Below are 26,948 nucleotides of genomic sequence, written 5' to 3'. Positions count from 1 at the left end.
TTTTGGTAATCAGTTTTACTTTATCAAGACAAATGTGGGCTGGAAAGGTTACTAACACCATCAGAAAACATAAAAACTAGCCTGTGATTTGCATTTGCAAAGTTTTCTTTTCACTGTGACTCAAAGTTATTTGCAGAAATCCTGCCTATTTGCAATTTTATTTATTGGAGCATATCTGAGTTATTTGGAGGAACATTTTGAATTCCAGCCTGTGATGCTGCTGCTTGACGTGCTGTTAGCTGTGGTTTTCAAAAAAGCCAATCCAGGAGCTGCTCTTACTTTCCTCGGTGCTGATTGACTGAACATCCAGGACTGGAAACAAGGCAGGCAGCATCTGCGCTCGCAGGTTAAACAGTTTATTAATGCATATTACAGTATATTTGGTGTTTGTTGTCAAAATATGTATAACTACTTATTTTTATAGTTCAGAGTCTGAGGTTTAAGTTTTATTTTAAACCCACAATATATGGTAGAGTTATTGCCGTACCAAAATATTCTACACTAAATACCGAAGTGGTTCGACAAGCGTTTCCACTTTTTGAAAGGCAAAACTGGGAATCTTAATTTACCCCTGCAGTTTTACTAAAAATCCCTGTTACTTTGTGAGCCTACAGTATCACGTATTGTTTCCTCTCGTGAACTGGATGTTTCGTTACACCTCTAGCATTAAATGTGTTCAAGTCATTACTCTGAACTCTGTCCGTCTGTTTTCGAGCTCTTCGTAATTACACCACAATCATAATGTCATTCACAGCTCCCTCCACTCATCTGCAAACCATTACCATTATTATTTCTACACACACACACACGCCTGCGCGTAAGAGAAAGAGAGGAAAAAAAAGGGGCGCCTTTGCAGTTTTGCCCAGGCTTCTTTGCCCCTACGGGTTAAAAATCTAGAATCTTAATGTGCAACTTGCCCTGTTATGTGAAAGAAATTTAAAAGTTTAAGACAGCAAGTGGTTTCTGTAAAAAAAAAGAAAAAAAGAAAAAGTACAGAATTTCTCTGGTGGAGTCGTGGTCGTGATCTGAGACACATTTCCTACGGCTGCACTCGCTTTGTTTCCCCGAGTTAAACACCAGCGGCGAGCGCTGCGCCACGTTGTGCGTTTCAGCGTACAGAAAAGCACATTTCACACACACTATTAATTTTCCTGTGTGAAACTCGTACCGAGACTGGAACGCGTAGAGCGTTTATATTTTTTTAGGTAACAAACCTTTTTTTTTTTTTTTTTAAAGTAAAAACTATAAAATGCTGTGCTCTTGAACTGCTTTATCCTCATTGCTTTTTACAGTGCTATCCCTTTGCTGCTGCTCCGTCGCTAATGGATAGCCAACAACATTTTCAGCGGCATTACAAAAAAAGAGCCATTTTAGTTTTCTTTTAAGTTCGGATTGCATTTAATCACCTCTATTTCTAAATATTCTTCCTTACATGTTCCTTCTTTCTAATTATTTTTTGTTGTTGTTGTTGTTGTTAAAACGGGACTTTAAAGGCTCCGGCTGTACGGGTAACTAAATTTAAAAGTTCTCAGCCGGGGATTCCCCTTCGGTTGAGAGCCACCACTTTAAACAAAAGCCCTGCATGTGCGAGGTATGTAAACAATGGGCTGGCGGAGCTCACATCTGCTCAGCCACACAAGCCCACCGCACTTTTGCTTATCTCCACTTGCTGCTGTTATCCCGTCTCCTTCTACACCCCAACGCACAGGTGTGGTGTCGGCTGCGCGATACTGTGTGTGGATGAGCAGTTTATGCAAATGTTCGGTCGGCTACCTTGAATAACCCGTTTCACGCACCAAAACTGCCTCTTTTTTAGACAGTATTGCGAAATGTGCTCACGCCTGTTGAACTCATTCCCATTTTGTCTCCGAAACTCCACAACGTTGGTGAGCTTTATCTCACAAACCATGAAAAAAGATGTAGGATTTCTTTTTTTTTAGATATTAAAAATCTAAAAAGAACATTGTGGATTTGTATGGGGTCCCCTTTATTTTGACCCCTTACAACGAGCTGACTTCTGAATCTTTCATCTTCCCACAATCTCAGGTTGGCTCTCTTATCTCTGTTGAGGAAAAACAAACGTACAGCATCATACTTCCCCTGCCGTGCTTCATCATGAGGTTTAGTCTGCAGAAATAAAAATAAACAATTCTCAAGTATTTGAGTGGAGTGTTTGTAATTTACTTCAAGAACAACATGGAGCTATTGGCCAAGGGGTATATTAATCCTACCATCATCAGTTCATACCAAATTATGTATAGAACCCTCTATAGATGTACTGTAATCTGCATTAGCAAAATAACTTTTCTTAGTGGATAGGGCCCCAAAACGGTTTCCAGCTCAGGCCACATCCTCGTAAATCCGGCCCTGGTTATAACATTAAACAAAATTTCACATTTTTTGCAAATCCTACACTTTTCAGTTCACTGTGCTGAGTGCTTAAGAGGTCCGAATGCTTTCGGACGGCTCTCTGAAATGTTTTATTATTTTTTTTCTTAAATAAAAAGCTTCAGATGTGACTTTCCCATACAGCAGCACCAGGCTGGTGGGTGAAGCTGTTACTGGACTGGCTGCTCTGGAGCAGTGGTAAATATGTATATTCGAAGCGTGTGAAAAAGCAGAGCCACAGCAGACCCACCAACCGAAGCATATGGCTCTACCATGTGTTACTTAATGAGAGATTTACTCACACAGACCACTAAATGTGTGGCTCATTTAAGGAGCCGCGGCAGAGGAGTGTTATGGCGTAAAGCGGAGCGCAGGGCTGCGAGGACGCGCTCTAACCTTTTGCACTCTCGCGTCTCGGATGACAGCTGCGAAAGTTAGCCGAGAAACAAAGAGGGGGAAAAAAAAAACCCCTGAAAAGTTACAGGGAGTTCTTAGGAAGTCAGTGCACCTGCATGAAAAGACACCAAAAAGAGAAAAGTATCTCTGTGTGTGTTATTGGGTGTGTCTGTGCATGTGCTTTTTATATTAGTAACCTATCGTATTCGCAGAGAGGAATGCCGGCGTTCTAACCTCACCGGTGAGGACATGAGGTTGGGGTTCTTGCGGCGGTCGTATTGCTCGCTCCTGCGTCCTGCCTCCCACCCGGCCCCCCTCCTCCACCCGTTTCTGGCTCGTGTCTCTGGCCTCGTGCGGTTAGTGGCCACGCAGAGCCCAGATCTCTTTGTTTCGCCTGCAGAGGCTTGTGGTGGAAAACGCACAAGCGGCAGGCCCCTCGTAAATCTGCGGGACTCCGATTGTCAGACCCCAAAAAATTTCAGCTCCGTGTCATATATATTTTTTATTTTTAATACATATATTTTTCATTTTCAGGTCCGACCTTCATTCACAGCAGAAACAGATTCAGAAAATGTTTTACTTCACAAACCCCGCAGCGCACGGAGTCCCACTGCAGCTCAGAGACTGTGATTACACGTCTGTCCTCGCCGTGTTCTACTTTTCGTCTCCAGTGAATGCTGCCGTCGCTGTTTGGCTTGGACTTGCCCTGCTGGTTTCTGAGCCTCCACACTGGGTCAAACAGGGTTCAGCAAACAAACAGACTTAACCCCGCATGCCGCGATGAGGAGACGCATTTATTCAGATGCCTGCGAATAAATTCAAGTGCCTAATCCAGTGTAAACCGGGGGCAGGAGGGGGCGTCCTCGTGATCTGAAACTGAATATTTCAGAGGCTGAGCGCTCTAACCTGGCCGTGACCACAACAAGCGTCAACCAGGTCATTTTGTCAAATTAGAAGCCTCAGCATGTTCAGAGGTTTGCACCAGTCCTCATAATGCAAGCCTTAAACTTTTTCCCACCCGCCCAGAGCCGGCCCAAGGCAGAAGCAGTATATGGCCAGGGCTTCCCCCAGAAAACGTGCTAAGCTCGGTGGTAATGACCCCAGGGCAGTCAGCCAGCGGACTGCCGAGGTTCTGAGTTAAAAAATGGTCAAAGTTGACAGGAAATGTGAAACAATCATTAGGCGTTGTTGGAAGACATTGTTAACAATACCTAAACACCAACTATCAGTCTTAAAAAAAGGCAAACCCTGAAAAAATAACAAAAGAAAAATCAATGCTTGGCCTAGATAGTGGTCAAGTAAAGTCTGGAGGCCTGCCAGGCTGATTATACACAAAGGGAAACCCTGATGGGGCAGCGCACAGCCTTTAAGATCGCTTTAAATTTCACAGGAGACGTTGAAAAATGTAAATAGAGACTCTCCGATCAGACTCTCTTTCAGACCGATACCAATTTCTAATTTAACCTTTTGACCGATTTAGATTCCATTTCCTTTTTTTTTTTTTTCTTAGTCCAAGAACTATAACACGAAAAAGGGAAAACACAAAGTGCACTGAAAGTTCTTGGAATGAAGTGGTGTTTTTGAATACAACAGAAAATGAAGAAATTACAACTTTATTCCTTATATATGCGTCTGCATATTTATCCCTAAGCGTTAAGCAACTTATGCAAAACTTAAAGTGCATTGAAAATAGTTTTAATGCAACTTTTCTGATTAACAGTCAGAATAGATCAGGGAAAAATCGGCCTATTCCGATTTTGGTCTTAGTAAGATCAATGCATATCTTATTTGTTTTTTTGTGTGTATGTGTTTTTTTTTTTTTACGATCAGCAGACCATCTGACATCTTTTAGACGTTCTGGACTCATAAACTATTAAGTTTGCTTGCAAGTCCAAACAAACTGCTCCTATTTCAGTGCCAACCTGGGCCGGAGTTAAAAGGAGAGGCTTAAGTATTTAGTAAGTGTTTAAGTGTTGTTCTCAAGGATTAAAGCTTGAGTCGACTTTATCACGCTTCCTTTACAGTTAAATACAAATTCTTCCACAATCTTCATTTATGTAAATCCCCCAACAACCCCCCCCCACCCCCCCCCCGAAAAAAAAATAAATTAAAAAGCAGTTGGTTATTTTGCTTCTTTGCCACTTTGGACGTTTAATTTCTTAATTTTCTATATTTTGTACTCTGCTGTAGAGAAGTGTAGTTAACTGCTCAAAAATAAACTTAAAAGCCTACTTTCTGCTGAAAGGTCAAAATTCTGGGATCAAAATTCAAATCAAAATTCTGAGAGTAATTTTGATTTGATCAGAGGTTCTAGTCAGGAGTTTTGAGAACCAAAATAAGTCATAACTTAGTGTAAGATAATGTTACATAAGAACACAAAGTCTGAGGGAGATGTTCGGATTTTCCACACAATTTATTTTTAGAATTCATGACAATATCACCCTAAAACTAAAGATAAACTTCAAATGGAAGGATTAAAGTGATTGGGGATGAAATTGCTTGTGTTCATGTCGAAATGGATAAAATGGCAAAGTGTATGAACAGAATAGGGGTACAAATTTGTGAGCTGACCTGCACATTATTAATAGTTTAAAATAGTTCATTAGCTGTTAGCTTGCCTTCAATTTTCTACAAACTCAGTGGGACGTCACAACTTTCAAATGCAAGCGAGGAAACTGTTGGTAATAAATTCACGAAAACCTCACTTTCAAAAAATGTGAGCTATCCCTTTAACAGCATGTGGAATTGGGGGGAATATGGGGGCCCCCAAATCAAATTCTGCCGAGGGCTCTGTAAAACCTCGGCTCGGCTCTGTAACCACCTCAGACGGTAACTAAAGAGGAACAGAGCGACTGTTCACCCCGTGCACACGTGAAGGCGACACCGAATGCACGGGTCAGTAAACGCAACTCTAAGAGACGGAGGAGGAAAGCGCGTGCGCTGCCGTGAAGGGCGACGCGCGCCGACCACGAATTAATAACAAAAATGATCTTTTTTGTTTGTTTGTTTGTTTTTGAAAATAAAGCTTGGATTTACTCTGTCTTATATATTGCCGCGAAATCTGCGAGCGCGCGCTTGGTAACAGCAAATCATCTTTCCGGAGAATTCAAAGGAAAGCGGTTAAAAGTCCTGCTAAAAGGAAAGAGGAGAGGAGAGCAGAGGGGAGGGAGGCAAAGTTTTTTCCCTGAAAAGTTTGTGCAAGCTTTCACTTTCTAGGCGGGGTTACTGTAAGCTGCTGCAGCAGCAGCAGCAGCATGGAGTGAGAGAAACAGGACGGCGAGCGACTGCCATGCAGCACTATATACCGAGCTTCCATCCAACTTAAATAAGCTCTCCAATCCTTCCCGCTAAAAATAGCCATGTACTCGCCGTACTGCTTAACACAGGTAAACTCGCTTCTCTTATTTCATTGTTTGGGGACCTACTATGCTCTTTCTCGGTGTGTGTGTGCGTGTATGCGTGTGTGTGTATGCGTTTTAAAAGCGCTGCCTCTGTCTATTATTTTCCACACGTCTGTTAGTTTTGTCAGAGCTTGTTTCTGTTGTCTGACTCACTCCGAAACTTCGCCGCGGCTCTCCGTCCCGGCTCGTCGCGCTCCCATGCCGCAGGAAACTTTCCTGAGCGCCGCAAGGCTTTTTCTTTCTTTTTTCTTTGAAAGAAGAAAATGGCGTTTCTTCTTCTTATGTGTGTTTTATATTTTAAAAACAGTATTAATGATTGAAGAAGATAAGTCCGAATAAGGAAGAAAAGACAGGAGAGAACGTAGAGGAAAAAAGAAAAATGCAGTCGAGTTATTTATTTTTTTCCCCAGGCGTCGAGGCGGGTCTAGTTTTTGACCGGTGAGAGGAGTGTGAGCGCGGGGGAGCGGGGCGCACAACGCCCGGCCCGACCCGGCCCACCGCGCTCCGTGCGTGGGGCACTTTCTTCTGAGACTGGGATGTTGACCGTGAGACTGAGGAACTTGTGTGTGCGCGCGCGTGTGTGTAATAATAATAAACGGTCCCTTGCGATTGTTTTTTTTTTCCTCCTTATCTGCCGCAATGCTCAGTTTTCCAAGTGCTTGCAGTTACACGTTAACTACAAGAAGGCACCTTAACGTCATATTACCATTCAGTGACTGTAGGATTCTTTTTAAATTTTTCATACACATTTTTTAAGTTAACATCTAATATTACCTGCTTTATATATTTTCCTGCCTAAGCTTAAGATGACCCTTATGTTCCACACCTTGCATTTTTAATCCTCACGTTGCCTTATTTAGAAATAGAACAGTCAAATGTAAGATATCTGGGCATTTTTTTGTGACTCTTGTGGCTTGTTGCTTTTTTCCCCCAGTTATTTTTAATACTAAGATCCATCAGAGTTGCAGCAAATGCCAGATTAACGTTTTCCCTCCTTACTGTCTTTTGTATCTCGTCTCATTTTCAGGGATAGTAGTTCTTTCTCTTGAGTCAGTGTCTGATTTATCTGTAACAGTATACATTTTTTTAAACATCAGGAATTTTCAGGGTGAGAGAAAGTGACCGGAGAGCTATGTTAGTTGAGCTTCCACTCTAAATCTTGTTAAATTATTCATGCTTTCCTCTGCTTTTTTTTTTTTTTCAGAAAACTACACAAAAAAATGAACATTGGAGGATATTGAATATTAGCCAAAAATAATTTGTTTTAAATCAATTATATAACATATTTTAAAGGTAATGTTAAATGCTGGTTTAGCATTTAAATTCAAATTTAACTGAAGATGTCAGTTTAGCAATTCCCTTTCGACGCAAAGAATGGTCATTTTTATCTTTTATATTTGGGTTGTGTTTTGATTAATAGATTAACTGAAAAAAGTAATGTAATATAATTATGGTTGACAACGTTTCTGTGTTGCGTTGAGCATTTAACTAGTTTACCAGCAGCATTAATGCGACAGTGAAATCTGCTAACATCCTTTTTAACCTTGAGGCATTCAGCCCAATGATCTTACCTGTGGTTGTCAGGGAAGCGGTTTACCTGCCACTTTGTAAGTTTATTACAAGTTCAACACTGTTTTACACCCAAATTACAAACTTATTTTTAGTTTCCTTTTAGCTAATAAGCTTAATGCTCTTAGTAACTAATTTTATTCAGGCAGTTAGATGGTCATGATTACCTCTTTAACCTTGGTAAAAACAACCAGCCAAACGAAGTGCATGGAAATCATTAGAGATTATTTGAGCAAAATCTCTTACAGTTTGCTTTGTCGGTGTAAACTCCAGACCCCTAAACTTTACCCCCCTCAAGGTTTTAAGGATCTCGCTGCTTTTACTGTGGCCTTCTCGTGTTCTGCAGCTGTTGCAGGTCTTCTTCCAATAAAGCCGACTTGTTTATCCCCAGTTGGCTTCTCCTGACAGCGGACCGCCGGGGCCCTCCGTTCGATGCTGTAATTCATCCTCTGCCTTTTACGGTGGCTTTATTAAAAAAAAAAAAAAAAAAGAAGAAGAAGAAAGGAGCTTTTCCTCCCCGTCTCCGCGACGACACAACTCGGCCGAGGGGGCCGCCGCTGCTGCCGCCGCCGTCGTTCCTCAACTCCTCGGCTCCTCTCGTGCGGGCGCGACTCGCCGTCTGGTTTTCATTTGAAAACACTCGCGGCGCTGCGATCATCATGTTCGTCCTCTTTCTGATTGTTTCCACTTTAATTCTTCCCTTTATTGAAGAAGCTGTTAAAAGGCCGCGTAATGTGCTGACTTTAAGAGTCCAAAATGGGTGAAGCGTCGACGGCAGTGGAAAGAAAATAGAAGCTTCCATGGAGCCTTCGTGTTGTCTTTCCTTACGGGTTATGATTTGCTCTGAGGTTGTTTACTTTTAAAATATGGCTTTTGCTTGATTGTCTGTCTGTTCTAAATAGGCCTTTTAAACGAGACTTTATCTGATTTAAAACTTGCCACGGCCAAACAAAAGCCCTTTTCAGCAACATAAATTCCCCTTAATTAAAATTAATTGGCAGCAGATTCACATAAGGACTAATCTAGCACACATGTTGCACAGAACCTTCAGAAATGTCACTGACTGGGCATGGAAGGGTTTCATATTTTGTCTTTTAAAAGAAGGAAAGTTGAAGGGATTTCTTTTTTACGTACGGCTCTAAATCAGAAAAAGAACAGCCATATAGAAATTCTTCGCAGCTCTCTGCAGAGAATACCCAAATTGTGATAGATCAAACTCTGGCTTTTAAAAGCTATTTAGACAAATTGAAGTTTCATCAATCGTTTGTTGGCAGCACACTATGAAGACATAAGAGGTGTGTGTTACCTTGTTCACAGTAATGCTAGGTGGGATGACATTGAAGTTCTCATGAACTGATGATTTACTTAGAAACTGTATAGGAGTGTCAAACTCATTTTTTAAAAACATTAATGTAATTTGGCACTATACAAATAAAAATTGGCTTGATTTATTTGACTGATAAAAAGATCTGTTGTCTCGAGGGCCACAGAAATAGCCATGGCCGGCCGAATTTGGCCCGCAGGCCTCGAGTTTGACACACATGCTGCGTGCTGTATAGTAGCAAATGTATTAAGTATTCACTGTGGAATAACACAATTTAAACCAACAATTTCTACATTGCTCAAAACTGCGTCCAGGATTGCCGCTTAAATGGTATCACGCAATTCTGACGTATTGTTACTATGGCTACAATAATACATAACTTACACAGACACACATAGCCACAGTGAGAAAATGTTCACAGTGTCTGTTTAAAGAATCAGCCATTTCACAGTGCTAGAAAATGGTTCTCATGAGATTTTAAGTCAGTCTCAATCATAAAGATAAAATTTGAGGTCAACGTTAGCTAAAATCCATGAGAGCTAGCAGCGGGTTTGCTGCTTGGCCCGCACAGTGATGGAAGACCTGAGCGAAACTGAAATAAAAACCCAGCTAATAATCTTCTAAAGAAAACATGTTTATTAAACTGAGATTTTAATGAGCAGTAGTTAGCTAGCTTGGTAGCCAGGTCACCAGCTTCCAGAACCACGCTGCTGTAGGCTGTTTATTTTACCGACACTGTAGCGCTTGTAAATTGTTGCTAATTTTAGTTTTAAAACCGTCACCTAAAAAAAGGAATGAGCTCAACACTCCTTTTAGCGACTGAGTCATGGCTGTCCATGTATTTTCCTGACTGAAATTATTTCCAAACAGTTTATTTATTTATTTATTTTTTTAGCAAAACCAAAATGAGGAAAAAAAGTTATTTTCTTCAGCTAGCTAGCTGGCTGACAGCAACAGAATTGATTTTCTAATCAATGATCTATAAAGAAATGATCTATAAATCAGTACAGGCGTTTTTAGAGAAGCTAAGTTGTTTTCGTTAATATATGTGTTTGCAAATGTACTGGTTTCATTGTTACCTATGCGTAATTACAGCAGAGCAGTTTAAACTTTCACCTGTTTGAGATCTTGTGTTTCTAACCCATGTTCATCTAAAAGTCATTGTTATACTTTTGCATTAATAATCCCTATTTTTATTTCTTTGTGACGCACTAACCTTATACCCACCGCTCTGTGTGTCATTCCTTCATGTGTGTCAACGCTAATGTTGTCATCTGAGTCTGTTTTCACTGCTGCGACATTTTAACTTATTCCTTCCCTCTACCCCCCCACCCCACCCTGACCCCCGACCCCTCCCCGCCGCATCTCTCTGCTTGCCTGGACGCTGACCCCTGCTCTCCTCGCCTCTTAACACCCTCTCAACTCTAAAGTATTACCCCACTCACCTTCTAAACAATGCCTTAGTGGTAAGTCCCGTTGAGTCACTTTTTTTATTCAACGTCAGGTGTTTGTGTCTTTATTTTACTTCTCTTTTTTTTTTTTTTTGCTTTATTTATCCATATTTTTGCACCTATATTCCATACTGAGATTTTGTTGTATTTTTTTTCTTACTCCACACACAAATCAACATGTTTCAGCTTAAGCAGAGAACGTGGCGCAAAGCGGCAGAGAGGAAACAAAAGCAAGAAAAAACCGAAAGTGTTAAAACGTCACAAGTTTTGCTGCTAAATCTTCATGCCTTGTAAAAAAATGTCATCCTTATTAAACTCACTTTTCCTCTCTCTGTCTTTTACTGGTTAGGCCTTGTTCTTGGGCTGATCGTTTTAGTTAGAAAGATTTTGAGGCCCCCTGTTTTCTTAAACGTTCCCCTTCGTGACATTTTGGCTTCTGCACTCAGCTGGACCCTTCGCTGTTTTTCCGCTTACTTTACGTGGCTTTACGAATGTCTTAGATTTAGACGCCGTAGCTCACCGCTTGCCGTTATCTGGCGTTATAAAGGTGCAGCGCTCTGAATGAAAACATAAATAAATAAATACTTTGTGTGGAGCGGGAAAGCACAGCTTAGTTTCTTTTCTGTTAATGTGATTATTATCTGGACTTACTGCACTGCATTAATTGTACATTTCTGCAGTTCCCTCCACTGTCATTCCGTCTTCATCTGTCTCTTCCCATGGCTTGAGTTGGAACAGCTGTTGAGAGGATTAAACAAAATCTGGTGGAAATATTTTTATACGTGTATGTGTGGGCTCGTGTGTAACTATTCCATCATTTTTTTAATTTATTTTACAACCACAAAATTGTATGCGTTTGATTGGAATTTTCTGCGGTCGTACGCTGTGGGAATGCTTTTTTCCCCCAGCCGGGACAGGAAGGATGTAAAATCTGAAAAGTGTGACGTGCATTTGTACCACACTTCACTCCAATCCAATCCCACTAAGTAGAATTTAATGATGCCTCAAAAGGTCACCTATTTAGTTTATAAAGGCCACTTGTTTGCAATTAAGGGCGCATTCACACCAGTCCTGTTTAGTACGCTTCAATTGAACTGTAGTTCGTTTGCAAACTCTGGTCCTCCTAAAAACCTTGGTCTCTGTTCGGTTGGAGTGAACTCTGGGGCTGTTTGAATGAATACGTGAACGCCAAGCGGACCAGAGGTTGTTCCAGAAGCAGGTCGTGTACTATTGGCGAGAGGATTCTGGGTAGGAACAAGCGCACATGTGTAGCGCTAGCAAGGCTCGTGGTTTTTTTTATTGAAGACGAAAGAGAAATCTCACAGCCACTAAAATTTTAGGGTATATTCAGTGAAGAAGGAATTTGCGCTCATGTCTTTTTCTGACACGAGTGTATTTTGTCCTTCAGTTGTCCTTGAAGCGGTGCCACTACAGGGGGTTTGTCCGCAGTCAAACCAAGTTCATCGTTATCTGTGCTCAAGATAAATACGTCTAGTTAAACACACAATCATGGTCACCTTTGAGGAGCCTCCCTAAACATACAGCATGGTTTAAATCAAATGCATAACATGAAACACTCATGTGTTGTCTCTAGCTTAAATGTGCAGCCCGGCCTGAACAATTCGTCCTTTGGAGTTTTTGAGTCGAAAGCTCTGAACGTCTTACAGGTCAGTTAGATATACTAAACAATCAATTCCCTGCAAGTTCTGATTCGCCTGCATTGCCTTTCATGACTTGACATACGCAGTCACAGTTTGAAGTAGGCAAACGGGTAAACCACATCAGCTCTTGTGAACGTTTTGAGCGAGAGAAAGTGATTCAGCAGCCAGTGAAGCTTTTTGCTTCTGGGCTTTCCCAAGAGATTCGGTTTTATCGGACATTCTGTCGACATCCAGGTCTGATCTATTGTGTGTGAATACAGTTTTTACCCCCATCGGAGGCCACTAAGAGGTCAGGATACAGACAATAAAGCATATGGATTAGCATAAACCACTAAGCTGTTAAGTTCCCCAATTTTCTGACACCATAAGGAGGAGCTCCTCTGATTCCAATATGAGCATTTTCCTTTGTTTTTGCTGCTTCGGAATTGGTAGCATGTTGTGACTTCTCTGCATTAAGCATGCGACTGAAAGGCTTATGAAGGTTTTTGTAATTAGCGTCTTTGTCAGTCATAAATTCTCTATGTTTATTGTCAGCTGGTGACTGCAGGCCACCATGTGTCAGCAGTAGGAAATTTACTGTCGTTTTTCATTTTTTCCTTTTTTTTTTTTTTTACTTTGCAAAGACATCGGGAGCTCTCTCCACGGCGGCAGAGACAAAGATGGGATGAGTCGGGCGCGCGTTGGCAGCCGGCGATATAGATTTGAATTAAGTAGCATGTAGTTTTTTTGTTTTTTTGTGTGTGTGTGTGTTTTTTTTTTTTTTTTATCTGGAGCCGCATGCAGAGAGATAGAGAGGCAGAGCCCACTGTGTCCCATTCAGTATCAGCACAGCTGTCCCAGCGTCCGTGGAGAATGGATTCCTGCTGCCACTGCCACGGGAGGCTCCAGCCAAGAAGAATGGGAGGATATCCACTGTGTGCGCTGGTGTGGCTTAAGAGGAAGGCGAGGAGCAAGAGGAGAGAAGGGGAGACGGATATGCTTTTTTTTTTTTTTCCCCCATCTTTTTTTTCTCTCCTTTACGTGTGTGCGTCTCCGCGTCATCTCCGCCTGCTTCGGTCTTCCGTCGCTCATGTCACCTCTGGCACGGATTAGCTCTTTTGGCACGACCGCGGCTGCACCCGCGGCCTTGCTGCGGCTCTGCGGTTTCCCGATATGTTGTGCCGTTGCCATGGTGGCTTGAAACACACGCACATGGGTGCTAAATTACATAATTGAGCTAGAATATTCAGGGTAGCAAATAAAATATAAATAAATACTGTGCCTCACAGAAATATTCACTCTTTGGACTTTTCCGTACATTCATCGTATCGTTTTATCATTTATCGTGGTAAATTAATAATGGTAAGAATTTAGATTTAGCGTTTCCACAATAAACACCAGCTAGCGATGTTTAAACTCTCAGTACATTTGAAAATATGATCATTTACTGTGATAGAAATCACTCTTGTATGTTTTCTGGGGCTATGATTGCTGTGCCAATCAGTCATAGCCATACAATTACCTTATAAAGGTCTAATAAATAGTTTTTAATCCCCAGTTTTATTATTATCACAACTTTACGTTCATATTGCTCACCCCTACCTACCAAGTTCAGTGTATTTTAGGGGATTTGGTGTTTGACACATATGAACCTGTTTGTTTTAAACCCCATCTAAGGAATACTCAATCGACCCACTGTTTGCTACAATTGAATCTGAAAGTCTTGTGTGGAATGTTTTACCAAAATTTCAAGTCATGCAGATTTTCAATTAGTTTTCAGGCCTCGATGTTGACTGGTCCATTCTAACACATGTATGTGCTAGGGGTGAACTGGCAATTACTGATCTTTAAAAAGCCCAAACTGCTGATACTGATTTTTTTGTTGTTGTTGTTCTGAAAAGTTGCTAAATATAGCCACAGAGTTGCTAATTTGGCAACATTGAAGTGACTGTTGTTAACCACGAATGTGCAGATGTGACCTGGTGGTTATACAATCGATCCCCATTTATCGGAGCACCAGTAATATGTGCTTTGGTCTAAACTGCTAGCTTTTGAATCAAAGAAACATTTTTATAAGTTAGGGTTGTCACAATGTTTTAATATAGTTAATGCTAAAGATAATATTATTTTCGATGCTCATTTCTATCAAAACCAAAACTTTGGTAAACAGTTTTGCAAAGCATCACTGTAGACACAAATGAGTGTTAAGCAAAAAGACCAAAGCAAACCAACAGGAAAAATCAAAGGCTGTTGATGAAGCTGGAATATGAATCTGCCTGCAGAGTGGTGAGTACAAAAGCAATCAGCTACAAGCTAGCCTGATCGAATATTTAGGACGTTTTCAGACAAAGAACATAAGTGTTGGCCAAAATCAAAATCGGCATGTGAGAGCTTTTTAAAAATCTGTGAATCAGCCAGAAAATGACACTTTTTGCAAAAATGTCACCTTTATTCATTAAAATTTTAGCACCTTACCAATAGCTGTAAAGTAGCAAAACATCTGATTAACGTCTGTTAATTTTAAGTTTGGCCTTTGTTTATGTGTGGTGCACATTTCAATGGTAATGAACAGCCTTACGTTAGCAATTTAAGGGATTTCTTTTTTAAACCAAGCCTGAAGTTTACAAAAGTCAAATAGAAACAAGTCAGAAACCATGGCAACATAACCCACTGACAGCTTGACCATCCAACAAAATGTGATGGAAAAATGTTAAAGATCATGAATACATTTGGCTGGATCAGTTAAGAAACTTCTTCAGTAACCTGCGTTTTTTTTTTTTTTTTTTTTATCTTAAACTTTCTTTTTTCCCTAAAAACAAAGCTTCTGAGTGATCCACTGCTCCAGGGTGCCTGATTGGGTCCTAAAATTTGGGAGCCGATTTATAAAAGTAGCAAACACAGCCCCATCACCGCCATGTCATTTACCCACCAGCACCATCAAGAAAAAGTCCCGCCAAATAAAATGAATAAGATTCTCTGTTTGATGGATGGGACATTAACCAAAAAATTTAACAGCTAATAAATCCACGCTTGTGGAGTCAACAGTTAACACGTGTTTCACGTGGCGGCATCCAGGTTTAGACCGCCGCCTCCAAGGCTCCATGGGTCCAAACTTCAAAGTTTGTTTAGTTTCCTCTTTTTTTATTCTTTTGTTGTCGGCTGTGTTGGTAATACGTTGGTTACGTTTAAAGATTTTACATATCGTTTAGTTAAAAAAAAAAAATTTAAAAAGTGTTTTTGTGGAAACCCAGCCTGATGTTGGCAAAAGTAGACCAGAAACTTGTCAGATACCACGGCAACCGAACTCAAACAGAGTCAGTGGGTTCAAACATTTCTGCGTATCATTTTTGCGTATCATCCGCAAAAATGATACGGATGTAGAATGAATTTGAACTGACCAGGTAAAGGTTTACGATGTTACTAGTTGTTCAGTAATCAAATCTGATGTACTTCGTCATGAATATTAACACCTTTGCTGCTACTGAATCATTTTTTCTTTTTGTTTTTATCAAGATTGCTGCTGAAGCCCCTGGGTGCCTCAGGATGTTATAAAATTGGGAAGCAGTTTTAGAAAACTATCAAACCATTGTCACTATGCCACCCCTCAGCCCCCCAAAAAAGGTCCCATCAGATAAAATTAATATGATTTTCTGTTTGATAAATTTGTGATTCCTCCACCCGGATATTAACCAGAAATGTAATCGCTGATAAATCAACATTTGTGGACTCAACTGCTAACATCTTAAGGTTTCTTAATCTTTTTTTTTTCTTTTCTTTTACTCCGCTGTGTTGATTATACGCTGGATAAGTTCCTTAGTAAACTTTACGTGTAGTTTATTATAAAAACTAATAGGATACGGTTTCCATGGACACATTTTTACTTCATTTTACCAGATTTGTAATGTGTGATGCATTTAAAAATGGATGATCAGAAACATAAGTTTGTTTCTTCTCTTTTAAAATGAGGGTGAGTTGTTGTTGGTTCACTTGCTTCATCATTTAGTTTCCTACTCTTTGCTTTACTGGGCAGAAGCCCAGAGCAACAATTTTTTGAGGGGTACCCAAAACTTTTCATAAAAAAAAAAAAAAAATGTTTTTATGAACGTGTGTTTTGCAATCACTGTATCAGATGAGTTAAAGCAGTATATTGGAATTAATAGGGATATGTACAATAGTCAAGTATTTGAAAATCACAGCGTTGTAGTCAGGCTTGTCGTCATAAGCAATACATCCATTAATTGCATTGCAAATTAAAACAAGATAGATTTTTCTTGTGCCTCTTTCTGTCAAGGACTGGCTGACAAAAGTCTGCATTGGTCTCAGTTAGCTCCGTTTCAGAAGAGCAACTTTTGTCTAGAGACATTTCAGGAGCCATTTTATATGTTGTTCTGGCTGCTTTGTTTATTTATCTTGTGTATTTAAAATGTCTTCCACTTCCAATGTGAAAGTTTTGTTAGGAATTAAAGTTTGTTGATCTTTTAGAGGGTGTGCTTGCATTATTGTGCCCATTACATGAAAATGGTCTCAAAACCAGCGTGCATTTCAATCATTTCTGGGACAATTCCTCATCCAGCAAAGCTTGTTATTATCGGGGGAGCAATGAAACGCATGTATTGGATTACCTATGGGTTGGGCACCACAAGTGTGAATTTGGTAAATATCAGTTACAACAGCAATATTGATATCGGATGTGAATATCGACCCAAATTTTCAAATTGGTGCATTCTTAGTTTTAACTTGACAAACTGGGAAAAGGTTCAGGCAGTAGGAATACTTTTGCCAGGCCCTCTGTGCAGTTTACCACGAGAACAGGACGCAGCACAGGGGAGGAAGAAGGTAATGCGTGTGTGTGTGTGCGTGTGCGTGTGTGTGTGTGAACGGAAGAAAGGAGAAACCACCATAACAAAGTTTGATTTCACCAGAATGAACCACAAGCAGATCAACTCGTGAATATTTAAGAGCTCTGTCATTTTTGGGTTTCGAGCACAGCATGTTCTGTCCCCAGATTTTGGGCCATAAAAGCGAATAAGATCATGTGGTTACTCCTAATTTTGCAAAGCAAGAATTCGAGAGGTTAGTTGTGGAAAAGGAAAAGGTTACTGGAGCGCACACTAAGTACATGCGAGGAAGGGTGTATAGGCGAAGGGTGCGGCTCCCGGGATTTTTTACACAGATACAGTGCGAGACAATCGCCAATTTATAGTTCCGTCTGCGAGTTCGCTCTCGGTTTCACATCATCCAACCTCTCGAAGCCGGGGTATCGTTTCCGATTGATGAACTGTTAGCAGTAACGTAAGCCTCCGCTGGGATTACGCGAGGACATAAAAATTCCTAAAAACTGCAATTACCGCCCCTCCCCTGACATCGCACCTGAAGCTCAGACATTAGCCGTAATGTCACATAATCAGACCTATATGTTATAAGCGCTGATTTTTATCAGGTAAACAGAAACAGATGAGCCGGAAACCTAAGCAGGCTCAGGTTTTTTCGACGTGGCGTTTTTTTTTTTTTTTTTTTAAATAATTGAAAAAGAGAACTGGCAGAACCTTTGTAGCCTCAGCCGAACATCATCTGTTACTATGCGGTTCCTTGAAAATGTTTTCAAACTCTTAAACTTCAATGGAATTTCATACGATAGATCGACACAAAGGAGCGCAGAGTGGCGAAGTGAAAGGAGAACAGCAAACGGTTTCTAAAAATCTGAAAGGTGCGGCCATCTTTACTCTGCTACTCTTTAATTAAATTAACAAACGGCATCTTGAAGCCCAGGGAACAGATCGTACAAGTCTGTGATAAAGTTGTGGAGAAGTTTTACAGCGGGGTTAGGTTGTAAAAAAAACAACAAAACAACAATCGCCATAAAACATGGCAGTGGCCAAATTATGCTGTGGGGAAGCTTTTCTTCTGCTTTTCACGACATTCAGTGGAATCTACTGGGATATTGTGTAAAAGAAAATGTTAAAAGTTGACAAGAAATCTCACTAGGTAATGATGCGTTATTGGAAGACATTTTTAGAAATACTTAAACACCAACTATTTAATCTTTTAAAAGGTTACACAGAACAAAATGCAGCTAAAATAGAGGTATTTTGCACTTCAGTTAAGTTCTAATTAAATAATCATCGAGTGGATCTGAAAACAGGCTGTATAATGCTAATCACTTTTAAAAGTTAAATTAAAAGAATGGACAATGATCAGTAAGCATATTCATTTGTTTTACTAAACATTTTTGTAAGTTTTCTTGAGTTTTCCTAAATCCACCCGTTCTGCGTCGTAATATTTTGCCTTGCCGGTTGTGATTGGCTGATTATCCAAGCCAGTCCAGTATTTGCAGGGAAGACTCTGGATGAAAAAGACCTGTCTGTGCTTGGCTGGTAGTGCGGTTCATTTAGATTAACTTTATCAAGTTGCAATCACAGACCAAGAGTCAAACACGCGCCAGAGCATGTATTGCGCCAGAGTGTGTGAGGTGTAAACACAGATGCCACGTTATTTTTTGTTCACCAAGATGTAGATGTCAACCCAAACCTCTAATAGTGCCATTACAGTTCTTAGGTTAGCATTGAACCCACTCTCAATATTGGTTTATATAGAGAAACTGCTCATTACCTTAGATCGATATTTAGCATTAAACTTTTATTACCGGAGCAAGACCTAGAGAGACTCCTGTTGGTCTACAAATCTAGAACAAACTTAGAAAATACCATCTACCATATAGAATCAAACATGGAGAACCAACATTTAGTTTTATCAGAATAAGAATCCAGAGAAACCCCTACTAGTTTATAAATTGCGGGACACTTATTCTTATTAAACATGGAGAACCAATATGTAGTTTTTACCTTTTAGACTTCCTTTTCATTTGCTGTTTTGTTTGTATTTCCTTCTAATTCATGTAAAGCACTTTGAACTGCTGTGTTGCTGTTACCTTACCAAAATACTTATAGTTGATGCCATGACAGGCACTGAAAACCTAGCTGAACAGTTTTACACCCTGTTACTGGTGTATAGAATGATGGCTACCCTGGAGGATGAGGCAAGTAAAGCCTGGCAGCCCACCAGGCTTATGATACGCTGGGGGACTCTAAACATCCAATGACAGCTACAATGAAACATTCTAGATCACAGTGTCTTCATGTGTTTGAATGGCCCAATCAGAGTCCAGACCTAAATCCAATCATTAATCCGTGTCGAGACTTTATTGACGCTCACGGAAAAAACTATGTCATACTTTCCTTCCTCTTGATGAATTTAAGCTACCTTTTGAAGTCACTGTATGGCGTTATACCAAGTTGTTGCATCTACTTAAGACTAGTTTACGTGATTCCAGTTGCCTCAAATGTCAGCGTTGCAGCAGATCTGTGGAAACAAAGTCATGCTGCACCTTGTAAAGTAATGAAGAAAAAAGAAAAATCACATTTTCTCATGTTTGCTTAGTCTTATTTCATGTCTAGACCCACAGAGGAACTGGGCGAGAAATGTTTCTGAGCTCGCTTTGTTCCTGTAACGGAGCACGTTTGAACGATCGCCAGCGTCAACAGTCGTGGCAATCATTGACAGCAATTCATTCTCCGCTCTCTCGTTTTTAACCCAACAACCGTCGATGCCGTAGCGGACGCACGGCGATGATGTTGAACTTTCATTGCGAAATCCACAGTTTATGATTATGTCCCACACTAAGCCACCGTCTGCCAGAGAGCCACAGAAAACAGATAGAGAGTTGTTGTTGCGGATCATCGGCGGCCCACTCAAGGTCACTTTCGTGTGGGCAATCTGGCCGTGCCGTTTGGCCTACTCTGCCTTGTTGTGTGTCTGACCCACATCTCACTGCACTTGCTAAATATATACAGTAGACCTCTCATTACAAAGCATCCGGATTAATCTAGATGAAATCTGAGCTTACCTCAGCCTGCAGCTTGCCTTCATATATGTCCGCACACGCTCAGTCACTCATGAAAGTAAAAGCAGAGAATTGCAAATACAGATTTATACATAAATTGCAGAAACCCCCCCCAAAAAAGAGCTATATTGGTTTCTTTTTTTTATTTTCCTGAAACAATCTATCTCCACACTTGCAGGAAAGGTGTGCATGGTCTCAGTTTTAGCTACGGTTTGTGTCCCTTCATGCATAACGCACCTGCACATGTTTAATCGCATGAGGCACAGGTGTGCATTCTTTCAGGGAAACAAATCATACTCATTATGACTGCCTTAGAGCAGAAAACAGTGTGTGTTCTGACTGCGATGTGTTCTGACAACTCTGTCAGACGAACGTGCTCATGAAACGCAAGAATGTTGCTTTCCAGTGTTGCTGAAAAGAGTTAGGAAATTCTGATACTAACTCTTGTAAAGTATAGCACAACTAGCCTTTGTTGTGCAATGCTGATTATTTTAATCGCCGTTTCTTTTTCAATGAGACCTTATTCCATGATATCTTCTGATACTGAAAAGCAGTGGTATTTCTTTTATTTTGTAGTAGAAAATTTAGTAGTTTTTTAGTAGCTCTATTTTGTTGTAAAAGTTGCGTCAAGTTATGTTTAGACAGCGCAAAAGTGACCCAAATCAGATTTTTTTTTCTCTGTGTGTGACCCATATTTTTCATGACTAAGTTCTTCCATATGTGGTTCTAAAGTTTATATGCGTCTTATTTTTTCCAAAACAACATCTTTGCGACAACTGTAACACGTGAGGTCACATGACATTAAAGCTTCTTTTGCAGGTGCACTACTTTCCAGACCGTAGTCTGTTCATACGCCATTCTGATGGATGTTATGTTTAAATTATAACGTGAGAAACCGGTTAAAAAAGTTTTTCACCTTCCCTTCAATATTCCATATCTCGAGCCAGTCGAACTTTGGCATCAACGTAAAACGTTTTGGCTAACTGTTTAGCTAAAACAGTTAGCTAAACAGTTAGGGGGTTGGAAGTGGGAAATTCAAGCGCAAATGATGTTTGGAACAAGCTGGGCAGACGCCGTTGATGAAGCCAGTTTTTAAGTTTGTCGGTACAGAATTTTGTTAAAACCTGAGGCCACCTTGACGTTAAGGCTTCTTTTGCACATGCGGTACCTTCCGGACCGCAGACTGTTCATACGGCTATCTGTTGGATGTCATCAATATCGAAATCTTTGACTAGCCAAACTTTAGCATCAGCTTTCACCTTTCTAGCTAATTGTTTAGCTAAAGAAACTAGCTAAACTCTATAGCTAACTGTTTAGCTTAAACAGTCAGTGAAAGCAGTTAGCTAAACCTTGACTTTGTGAAATTAAAATAAGGTTTATTTGCCTAAATATATCACCTCGATACACTCTGCTGTACTTACTAGAGGTTACATTAAATTGATGTCCTTAGACGTCTAACTTTATTGGTTGCTATAGCTACGAGAGCAAACATTTAGATTTCAGCCTCCAAGCTGAGACACATCTGGAATTGCATTCGGAGGCACCACCAAATGCGGTTTGGATTTAATTTTTGAATATTGGATTTCTAGTTGGAGTTCTCCATCCAGACCTTGTCAAATCCACCCAGATCCGTTCTGGAAATGTCAAAAAAAAAAGAAGAAAAAAGCAGAAAAAAAGAATTTAATTTGGCTGAAGCTCTTAACAAGGTCTTAGTATTCAGGTGTTACTGCGGACTCAATACGCCGATTTTATTCAAATGTCTTATTTTCTCAAATTAGTACAGCTACTCTGCATTCTTTCCATGTGCCTCTTGGCAACGGCAAACGGACCCCCAGGCATAAGTACCCCTGGATGATAATCACTATTATAGGCAGCCAGCAACACAAACACTCAGCTGGTAATCTATGGTTTTTCACGTGTTCTATCCATCCATACTTTTCAGCCACAAAAAAAAGAAAAAAAGATTCAACTCCATTTACCTCGCGAAGGCCAGGGAGGAAATTACCATCATTTGTTCTCAAGGGACAAAGATCACCGTTTATGTGGAAGTGCTGATGGCGGACGGGGAATGACATCTCGCCGTGATGTCATATCAATCTGCCGTTTTAAGCCATTTCTTTTGGCTTCGGTGGGATAAAGAGGCATTGTTTGGCTCGTTGATTGAACCTCAAATAACCCGGGGCTTTCTTTCATCATCTCGCCCGCATTACCTCATACTGTAGAAGCGACCAAATAATCAAGCCCTGTGTATGTCAATTCAGTGACCATGCAGGAGGGTAATTTAGCTTCAGCTATTTAGCAACTGCAGTTCTATGCCCAGCGTTGATTGGAACCTTGATTGAGCGTCAACATTTGAGCTAGACTTTTCTTCTCTCTCTCTCTCTCTCTCAGCAGACACAGCCTGAAGGTTGCAATGGGGCTTTAGTAGGCAGTTATTGGGTTAATGTTGGAGGGAAAATCTTTTCCTGTCTTGGGGGTGGGTGGAGGAACGTTGACACTTGGAGCCTCATGAACCCGCAAGCCAAACAGGAATGAAAACAGTTGTGACCTGATTTCACGAAGTGGGAGAAAAACACAGTGAAGGATTTGAAGATACAGACAAGAAACTGGAGATAACTTTAGTGTCAGTTGATTAAATTCTTTTGTTTTCAGACCCAAACATGCCTTCTCTTTTTGTCTCTTGACTTTCTGATGAAATAACTTTCACTATTTATTTTTTTGGTTGTTTCTGTGTTTCTCCTTTAGCCCGGTAAAGTGTAGCTGTCACCCAGGGGAACAAAGTGCTGGAGCCTCTTTTTTTTTTTCTCTCTCTTCTCCTTCAGTGCAGGAAGTTGGCATGGGACCAAGGGTGGAAAATCCATACTCGATTGCATAATATAGCATATCTTTACCTCGCGTGAACTCTGAGGAGGCTTGGCAGCTGCGAGCGAGCGGCGCTGGAGGGCGGGAGTTTGGGTTGTTATTAACCGGCTGTGTTTGCGTGGACGTGTCTGTGTTTGGTGTGAGAGCGGGGCCTGTGTGTCTCGTAGCCTTGTGCTTACCGGACCCGGGGGCTGTTTGAGACTGCAGTACAGTAGAGTCACACAGACCCCTGACTACAAGGGGTAGTCAGGGAAAGATCCTTGTTCTTATTTTAAATAAAAAGAACAAGGATCAGAGGTCGAGGCCCAGCGGAGGTTAGAGGTCAGACGACTGTGTGGGCTTTCTTCTTGGCTTCGTCAACTACAGAGTCAGGATTACAGGGTTCCTACGCAGTCGGGACTCGTATGGAATTTGATTTTAGTGTTATGATGTAATATATATTTCCAGTAATGCCCTCGGTCAAATAATAATAATAATAAAAAAAGTAATCAGATTAAATTGATTAGTAGTGATTATTACTCATTTATTTATTATTTGTGATTAATCACGATTAATATAGCCAAGGATTAATCGTGGTTAATCGCCATGTCAAAATGCTCGTTTAGCTTTTTGATGTCATTTTATTCATCGTTATTAAAATGATTAAGAAAATGTTTTATTTTCCTGCTTTGAACTCACCAACACTACTTGGGAGAGAGGCTTTTAGGTCAAAGTAGGTAATGCGATTAATCTGCGCTATTTAATATTAAACTTTATTCCCTGTCAGATTTAGTCGTGTTTATTTGTGGTCTTCTGTTTCTTGTTACTCTCCTTCCTTGCACACATCCTGTCTTTCTGTCATTCTTTCCTTCTACAGCTGCACATATTCTCAATTAGCATCACATTATGAGTTTTCACAATACCTGAGGTGCCATTCATTTCACTTTCATGGCCCTTGATTCTCCCACTTGATGTATGTCTGTTGTGACTGTGATGCTAAAGCTCCAAAAAACAGCTGGATGAGAAAGAGAGTCAGGAAAACGTGACTCAATCTTCCTGCCTTGAGTCCTACCTGCCTTCCTTTCTGCTCTTCATTTTGGTCTTTGCTTGCTTCGTATTCTCCCTTTTTATTCCTTCTTGTGTCTGACCGCACTGTCTGGAAGCGAGGAACAAGAGGCGTTGGAATCCGTTATTATTTATGGAGGAAATAGTTTGAGCTTCCTCCTCAACCCCTCCTGGATTTGGGGTGGTAGTTGGTGTACTATTGGAGAATTTGAGATGCTAATCAGCTTCTCCAACACGTCGCCACGTTGAGCGGTGAAATTTCTTTCCTTTCTTTTGTCCCACTTCAATCCCCTCCTCGTTTCCTTATTTCCTTCCTTCCCTTGCTTGTGTACTTTCTTTCTTCCTTTCTCATGCCCTAATGCTCTTCCTTGTGTCCTTTGTCCTTTCCTTCATTTTTGCCTTTCCTTCTTTCCTTCTTCGTGTCCTTCCTCGACCTTCCTTCTTCCATGATTATGTGTTTTACAGCTTCATTACCAGAGGCCACACACTACCATAAATTAAAAGTGAACTTTAGCTTTATTGTATTTCAAAATGGCCATAAATGGCTGAGATCACGGAAAACTGAGCGGTTTGGAAAAGTGAGGAATATTTACTTGGAAAATGTGTAGAAACCCTTGGATTAGTGTGTGACACACTGTAAAGTTGTAATATTTAGCTGAAAAATTCAGAATTTTGTGTCACTGCCTCAGTTTAAAACACAGACTAGCCGGAGTTAACGACACTCTGTCGTACCACAAGTTACGATTTCCACCATACTGGAGTTAAAAGTTTTCTACTATACCTAATGTCCTTTTAATGAGATGCCAGGAAAATTGCAAAACTTGCTGTGATGTAACACTTCCCCCTGATGTCCCAGACACAAACGTTTCTTGACGGAGATGATTGACCTCCGATTCGTCCGATACTGTTTTGTTTTAGCGTCGCAGCCTGAGCTTCGTCTTAAAAGTCTTTAAAAGTCACATATACATATTTTAGATTTAAAACCAGTTTAAAACAAACCCAAATTTATCCAAGACTGGCCTTGTTACAGCATTAGTCTTAGTAAGGGCCAGAGGGAGATATTTTGCGAGATCATTAACTGTCGGCATTTCTTGGCAAAAAACGCCGTCGCTACAGTACGCTTATTTTTAAATTCCTGAAACGGTTTTACTGTTCTTTCTGACCATATAAAAAAATCATTACTTTAAAAAGTCTTTTTTACAATTTTTGTAAGGACTTCTCAGTCAAAAATGGAACAATAATGAAAATCTTGGAAATTCTTAAAATGTACAAAGTGTTTTATTTCCTATGTAAAAGAGGAAATTCTCTATGTTGGTAAAGTGGTGTTACATTCAGAATTGTAATTGCCTGTCCTCTTTTTTTTTTTTTTTTTTCTCCAACCACAACTATCCATGTTCTGTGTGACTGTAACGGCGTTGAATTAAAATGATCTTTCTTGCATAAGGGGAAACTATAGTGGTACTAGTAGAGAAAGTCATGCAGCCAGAGAAAAGTTCAACTCTTTTTGTGGCATCTCATTAAGTTTGGCGGTTTTTAATCGTAACATTTCATCAGTACAGTAGAGTGAATCTCAGTTTGTTCACGGTTCAGTATTCATGAATTCACAAACATAGCTCCAAATTATTTGTGGACAACTCGACTATTCACTGTTTGTTTTGTAGAGCATATCTAAAATATTTGGAAGACAGTACAGATTGAGAAGCTGAAATATCTTGACGTATTAATGCATATTAAGATATAGTTGGTGTTTTGACTATCAAAATAAGCAGTATTTGGGATTTTAGCTGGTGGCTGTGGCCCTTAAACCCATGCGAATGTCGTGGATTCAGTGACACCCTTGCATTGTGTAAAAACGCGTAAAAACAGTGACAGTTGTTTCCTATTTTACATCGGAAAGAATATAGAAAGGAAAGGAAGAGAACAGAGTGTGGGAAACTGGGAGGAAAATAAACTGTATTCTGCTCATTGTACACTAGGAATCATTCTGTCCTTTTATTTTCTGTCTCTGTACGCTGGTTTGTTTGATTCAGGCCGTATCAATCAGCAGTGTGTACATTTAAACCAACCTGAAGCATATTTGAGAAAGCTTTCTTTATAGCCTTGGCTGTTTGTATTCCCATTTTATTTCCTTGGAAGCAGACCGTGATTAAAACAGATGATATAGGCATATTGTATTTCCTAGGGGACAGGAAGGACTGCAAATGCATCATAACCATATTATCCTAGCTAGAAGCAGCGTGCGTTGCCAAGCCAATGGATACAGGAGAGGGTATACACACGTTGTCTGAAGAGATCTTGGTCTCTAAACCGAGTCAGAATCCCACAACTTCAACAAGAGGAGAGGATATTCGACACCACTGGACTGGATTTGACATTTCATTGGATATACAGCACTAAGAGCTCCACATTAAAATACAGATTTTTCTCTCTGCGAAAAAAAAAAAAAAAAACCCAACAGAGGAGGCCCCCGAAAAAAATCTGTCTACATGTGCGTGGAGCGTCTCAGAGAGTCCGTTTGGCATTTTTGTTGTGAGGGAAAGCATGTTGCTGGTGGGACTTTGGCCCGCACAATCCCTTCTCTGTTAAAACAATGCGCCAGTTGTCCTCCCTAACCTAATTACTCCCTCCAGGGGGAGAAAGGCAACAGCACCAAATCCCATAGTTAGGAGCTCTGATCTGGGCCTTGCTGTAAGAAAAGGCCTCATTCATTTCTTTCCCTCCGTCCAGGGCGCATGCACAAGGACACACACGCACAAGTCCTCACTCTTGTTTTTCAGTTCGGGTTCGGCCTGACAGAAGCTAATTGCTAGCTTATGGATGTCATTTCTCTTGATGTGTGTTTTTCTTGGTGTTGAAACATTATGCAGTTCAGCATGGATCAGTTTCCAGAATGAAAATATGCTCACGTTTAAAAAAAAAAAAAAAAAAGACTCAAGCTCATTGTGTTTTTATGTGTTAAAGACATTTTACTGG

The 26,948-nt window shown here is 40.4% G+C and overlaps 1 protein-coding gene across 16 annotated transcripts in view; it reads left to right on the top strand.

The window, feature by feature from the left end:
- Window positions 1-26,948, top strand: part of nfixb (nuclear factor I/Xb) — a 186,231-nt gene that overhangs the window by 15,120 nt on the left and 144,163 nt on the right. Inside the window, exons 1-2 of one of the 16 annotated variants that reach the window (XM_044099281.1) lie at window positions 5,986-6,170; window positions 10,509-10,544. The exons of 6 other annotated variants lie outside the window; for them this stretch is intronic. In XM_044099281.1, the coding sequence (XP_043955216.1) occupies window positions 6,144-6,170; window positions 10,509-10,544 (63 nt within the window). In that variant the 5' untranslated portion in view covers window positions 5,986-6,143. Of the gene's footprint in view, window positions 1-5,984; window positions 6,171-10,508; window positions 10,545-26,948 lie in introns of those variants that run through there. 9 more of the 16 variants (XM_044099276.1, XM_044099291.1, XM_044099285.1 and 6 more) reach the window with 9 other exon arrangements.

The sequence above is a fragment of the Gambusia affinis genome, linkage group LG19 (assembly GCF_019740435.1).
Source record: "Gambusia affinis linkage group LG19, SWU_Gaff_1.0, whole genome shotgun sequence".
NCBI classification, from domain to species: Eukaryota; Metazoa; Chordata; class Actinopteri; order Cyprinodontiformes; family Poeciliidae; genus Gambusia; species Gambusia affinis.
Note: the sequence above shows the minus strand (reverse complement) of the source record. Positions and strands in the feature narration are given on the sequence as shown.